Source organism: Rhamphochromis sp. 'chilingali' (genome assembly GCF_963969265.1).
Source record: "Rhamphochromis sp. 'chilingali' genome assembly, chromosome: 16".
NCBI lineage: Eukaryota > Metazoa > Chordata > Actinopteri > Cichliformes > Cichlidae > Rhamphochromis > Rhamphochromis sp. 'chilingali'.
Window position 1 is genome coordinate 22,280,715 of NC_137943.1, and position 6,000 is coordinate 22,286,714.

The 6,000-nt window shown below is 35.5% G+C and overlaps 1 protein-coding gene and 1 pseudogene across 2 annotated transcripts; both read left to right on the forward strand.

The window, feature by feature from the left end:
- The first annotated feature begins 2,345 nt into the window (after positions 1-2,345).
- LOC308413065 (chemokine XC receptor 1-like) lies at positions 2,346-3,646 on the forward strand (annotated as a pseudogene). The gene is made up of 2 exons: positions 2,346-2,848; positions 3,083-3,646. The product of its transcript is annotated as a chemokine XC receptor 1-like (transcript).
- An 899-nt stretch (positions 3,647-4,545) lies between these two features.
- On the forward strand, positions 4,546-5,547 carry LOC308413003 (chemokine XC receptor 1-like; the record flags this gene model as incomplete). Its single annotated transcript, XM_080907786.1, has 1 exon — positions 4,546-5,547. One exon carries the CDS (start codon positions 4,546-4,548, stop codon positions 5,545-5,547), a length of 1,002 nt encoding a protein of 333 aa, XP_080763912.1.
- Positions 5,548-6,000: the final 453 nt, after the last annotated feature.

The following is a 6,000-nucleotide window of genomic DNA, read 5'->3' on the forward strand; positions in this document are numbered from 1 at the left end:
GGTAATTTTAACGTTCCACCTCTCATGTGTAACAGACAACATATTTTTTAAGCTTCATTTACTCACATGCCTACATTAACAATATACTCCTAAAATGATGCTGCATGGCACACATTAAAGACTTTATATTTAAAGGCATACTTGAGTTATTGTATGTGTGACAGTTTACTTACTATGCAGATCTATGATTAAACTCTACGACTGGTGAGCTCCCACTGATCAAGAGGAGGTCATGGTGTAGATGCTGTCAGGCAATTCTTCATATCAAACGTCTAAATATTAAAACGTGTAAATATCAAATCTTTACATGTTGTCAAGAATATACACAAAAATGTGAGTTAATTATTTTCCAATTTTTCCTGCTGGTTTAATCATCTCCACTGCCTGTGTCAGAGCTAGGATCACATTCATACACATTGTAACTTGCAAGTAGATGTTAAAAAGTATGTATCCTTCTGGGGCAGAAAAAAAAAATTAAATAAGCAAAATAAAACAGGAAAAATATCATTAACATTCATAAATAATGATGTAAGTTAAACAGAAGCATCAAACAAGTCTTCATTTGAGCCAAGATATGGTGAGCTTTGGTAATGTTTTGTGTAAACCACAAGCATCATTGCTGCAAACGTATGTTACGTTAATGGTAAGATAACCACTGTGAGGAAATATATTGGTGTCACATCTGACTGAATGTGAAACGCAATAGTAATGTTAAGTTAACGTTAAGTTAAAAACTAAGAGAGAATATAAAGTCTACACAGCAGAATAAAGTTCCTAAGAAGCCTTTATAATATAATGCAACATATTGCATTAGGTAGAAAAGTCAGTGCACATCTTGTTTCTTATTCACCTGATTTTTGTAGCTGTCACAGGTTTGAGTCTGTTTTTTTCTCTCTGCTGCCTCTGTCTGAATTTAAAACATTGCTGCTTATTGTATTTGTGCTTTTTTTGGAGCTTGTGTTGCAGATGTTTACTGTTTTGTTTATAGCTCATAGTTATAAGCCCTCTGTATAGGTCACCTCCTCCCTGTTTCAGAAGAAGCTATCAAATTTCTATGTAATGTAAACTTGGAACGTGGAAATTTTACATTACTGCATCTTATTGCCTTCGAGCACTTTCAAACAAACTCAGTGATGGTGCATGAAAACCAGCTAAATTGTTTATAGTAAGTCTGGGTGGTTAGTTACCACACTCTTTGTAGGTTTGCTTTCATTCTGTACAAAACTGAAAAGCATTTCGATCATTTTTGCTTTGCATATTTTTTTTGAGTGATTGTTTTTGACATTTGACATTTTTTTTTTGTATTTTTCGTAAAATTTTGTTTTGTATATTTTGCATATAAACTGGACAGTTGACTTTTGTATACTTTCAGCTCAAGCGGAAGGTAATTTGTGTAGTTGCAATATTAATTAATAAGTGAGATATACTGTAAATATGATTAATTACAGTATAAGCCCATTTGACTGTTTTCTTAGTTTTGATGATATATCAACATATTTTCTCTTTGTCCCATTTCAAGGTCTAAAGTGGTGTTGGCTGGTTAACTTTGATGGTGAGCTCTACTAATTTGCTTGCTGTGGTTATTCTTGTGGGTAAAAATGAGATTTAGATGTGAATTTTAGATGTGAAGTTAATTTCTTGAACATTCTTCCTCTTGGTAGTCACAACTCTGAGTTCATGCTTTAAATAATATGTATGGACTGATTAACCTCTGTTTTATTTCTTTTTTAGAACAAATTTTAAAACAAAAGCTGCTCACTGACCTATAAAACACATCAACACCAAAGTAACACAAACACTATTATTGGAAAAAGATGTTTGTTGTTTAATTTTCATGAATCTTTTTTTATGTCATGCTTTATTGGCTGATATGAATTCCCTCCAAAAATAAGAGATTTTGTAGAATTTGTAGGTAGAAAATAGATGTGATATCATTAATACATTTTATAAAAAACCTTTCCATACTTACATGAATATTTAAAGTGAAAAGAAACAAGATGGAGACATATTTCTGGGATCATAGAGGATTTAGAAGAATTTGAATAAATCTCAGAGCAAAATGTAAAATCAGCTTTCTCTGCACTGGGATGGAGACAGAAATCTTAACTTCAGCAAATGAATCTAAAATTTTAATTAGTGGCTAAATATCACTAGCGTAATGTGATGAAACAAAAATATGTGAATGTAGTCAGAGTAAAACAGCATGATAGATTAACATCTAATGAAGCTGAAGTTGTCATAATATCATGTCTTACTGTGTAATTTGACGTACTTGATTTTTTGACTAACAAAGCCTTTTTTTTTAAATTTGGATTTTGTTTTTGTGCAAGAAGAAAGTGGATACAATGGACTCAACTTTATACAACTATGATGATTACTATGACTTTACCTGGGACTATGATTATGACAACTATGAACTCTGTAACAAAACAAGTGTCATCCAATTTGGAGCAATCTTCACTCTGGTGTTTTTCTCCATTGTGGTGATTCTCAGCATCTTTGCCAACATCTTGGTCCTCGTGGTGCTGGTCAAGTTTGAGAATTTGAAATCCCTCACCAACACCTTCATCCTGAATCTGGCTGTATCAGATCTCTTCTTCACAGCTTCTCTGCCCTTCTGGGCCTACTACAACATGCACGGATGGACCTTAGGGGAGCATGCATGCAAAATAGTGAACTTTATCTTCTGCCTTGGATTCTACAGCAGCGGTATCCTCCTCATCCTGATGACTGCTCACTGTTATGAATCCAATCTAAAGCCTCTGTCTGACATTATTTCTGCCACAGGTTTTTACAGTATTGTAGCATCTGTGATCATTTGGGCAGCTCTCTCTGTCCTGGTCGTTGGGTCCTTGGACAAGACACTTTACCATATTGCCTACTGGTGCTGGCCAGAGGGGCCGATGGCGCGATATGGCAGCCTCGCTTCTGTCAGTCTGCCCCAGGGCAGCTACAACTGTAGCTTGCCTGCACCAGTGTGTGAATGTGAGAGTGAATGAATAGTGGAATTGTAAAGTGTAAAGTGCTTTGGGTGCCTAGAAAAGCGCTATATAAATAATAAATTATTATTATTATTAGTTAGCGTTCTGCTATCTAGTCTAGCTTTCGCTGCCAGCAAAGTTTCAGAGTCAAAGTACTGTGTATATGCAGATTCTTTTGGGAGCTTGTGGGGAATCTACCAGCGAAACATCCTCTTTCTAATTACCTCAGTGGTATTCATGTTTTGCCACACTCATATCATGAGCAGGTTGCTTCATCCTGATGAACAAAAAAGAAGAAACAAACATGGAAACTAATTTTTATTCTCATGGTTGTTTTCCTTGTTGGATGGTTACCTTACAATGTAGTGATATTTCTGCAGTCCTTTTCCTACTGGCCCAGAGAAAGTGACTCATTAGGGGAAGATTGTCAATATAGCAAAAACCTGGATTATGCACTTGAGATTACTCGACTTTTTGCATTTTCGCAATGCTGCCTTAATCCCGTGTTTTATGTGTTTGTGGGGGTTAAAGTCAAAAGCCACCTAAAAAATCTGATAAAGATTTCAGGCCCCCCAAAAAACAACAACAACAGCTTTCGCAGTAGGCAAAATCAGCTCACAGTGACATCATTGACAAATGCTGAAGAGCTGTCAGTGGTGCCTTAATGTCGGGAAATCCAGAAGAAAGACATCTTATTCATTAACATGGGCAGTTCTCAAAATTTCTAACGTAAATTCATGATTCTTAAAAAAACAATATCTTTATCTTTATTGTGACTTTGCAACATGTACATTACAAATCTGCTTCACTTAGGAATTAACTGCCAACATGTTATTCCAAAATTACTGTTCCCACTGGTAGTGTTGCTGTGAAGTGTGTCATGCAGATTGTAAGATCTGAGAGAATTCAGGCTGGTGTGGTCAGAGTGACGTCCTACCAGGTACTGCAGAGGGGTAACTGAAACAAGAAGAATACAGTGGGTGAGGATGTGTAACATGTTGTATTACATAAAGTTTTTTCAATGTAGTTACCTGTGATTATCTAATCCTTAATTCTAATTCAAAGAGCCTTTCAGTGCTGTTAATGTAGTAGTTTTGATAGCATGTTGATCTACTGACTATGCGATACATAACAACACACAAATAAATGAATAACAAAAAATCTTATATTCATATTATATTTTATATACTTGCAAAAAATTTTTGTGTATAATTATGTCAAAAATATTAAAAGACAAAATGTTTTATGGGGTTTTATTTATTTATTTTTTCAAGATGTGGTTTATGTTAAGGGCGGTATCTCTGATTTCGTGTGAAATGAGGAAAGGAACTATTACTTATCTCAAGACTATCACAGCTTTCACATCATAGTGCAAGTCAGCAACGTGGCAGTTGACGTTTGCGGTAAGTTGATCAGTACTTGTTTTTATTACAAATGTGCTACATAATTACTTTTTATATTTACCTAAAATACAAAAACTTAAACTAAAATCAACAATTTCTGTTTACAGAAAAGTGTTGAGTTAATGTGTTTAATTACGTTTTTAAAATGTAGGTTTGTGTTTATGTTTTCCAGAAAATTGAAAATGGCAAACTTCACATCCACTTATGATGGAGTGAGCGATCATGCTGCATACATTTGTGATATTAATGTTCCCACCATCACTGGTCCCTTCTTCATCTTGATCTTCATCATCAGTATCACATGCAACAGCCTCCTCTTATGTGTTCTTTTCATCTACGAGAATCTGAAAAATATCACAAATATTTTCATCCTGAACCTGGCCTGCTCCGATTTGATCTTCACCATCACACTTCCATTCTGGGCTGTTGATCACCTACACCACTGGGTCTTTGGGGACTCTAGTTGCAAATTCGTGACTGCTGCATTCTTTGTTGGTTTGTACAGCAGTGTCATTCTGCTGACTGCCATGACAGTGGATCGTTTTATTGCTGTGGTGCTGCACAAGTTGAATAGCAATCATACTAAAAGAAAAAAGTATGCAATCGGTGCCTGTATAGCTGCCTGGGTCATCAGCATCTCAGCATCCCTGCATGATGCAATGAAAGTAGAGGTTGAAAACTTGGATGGTAAAAACTATTGCTACGATAAATCTGATGAACAGCTTGGACGTTATCTCCAAGTGTCACTGCTATTCTTCCTCCCATTTGTCATCATTATTTTTTGCTATTCTGCCATCCTCAAGACAGTTTTGCAAGGTTTAAACAGAAAGAAGCACAAGACTGTAGCTGTGCTGTTGTGTATTGTTGCAGTTTTTTTCATTTGCTGGGGGCCATACCATATTATGCTTTTAATTACTTCTCTTTATAAACCCAACGGTTGTAAGGAACAGTTAGAAGTTGCCTACCGTGTTTGTGAAATGCTTGCCTATTCTCATTGCTGTATGAACCCTCTGCTATATATGCTCTCACAGAAGTTGCGAAAGCATCTGTTGAATCTCTTGCGCTGTGAAAATGTGGGCAGAAAGAACAGAGAGAGAAGCACCAGCCTCAACCCTTCTGTTACTCAGAATGTATCTTTCAGTGTACAGAGCTCTGCTGTTTAAATTATTTACATTTAATACATATTTAATCTGTAAATACTTTTATAACAAAAAACTGGGTTTATTTATTGTTAAATCTTATTACATCATCCAATGACATTACAACTTTCTTGAATTTAATGTAACAAGTTAAAGATGCATATTTCACTGCTACTTGTGGTATATGTAAAAGTATGCTAGATTTCAAAATATTTCATTGATAGTCATTTTCTGCCATTTCAGCCACCTTTACTTTCTGTTTGAGAGTCACAGCTTTGACTTTAGTCATTGTCTATTGGGTGAAGATCAGATGACTGACTTGACCATTGGAAGATAAATTAAAGGTACTCTTTAATTTGCTCGCAGTATGCTTTGGGTCATTATCTATTTAAACTCCTGTGCGATCAGTTTTGCAGCATTTGGCTCAGTCTCAGAAGAGAGTAAATCCTGTATAATTACATGCATTACTTGTCAGCC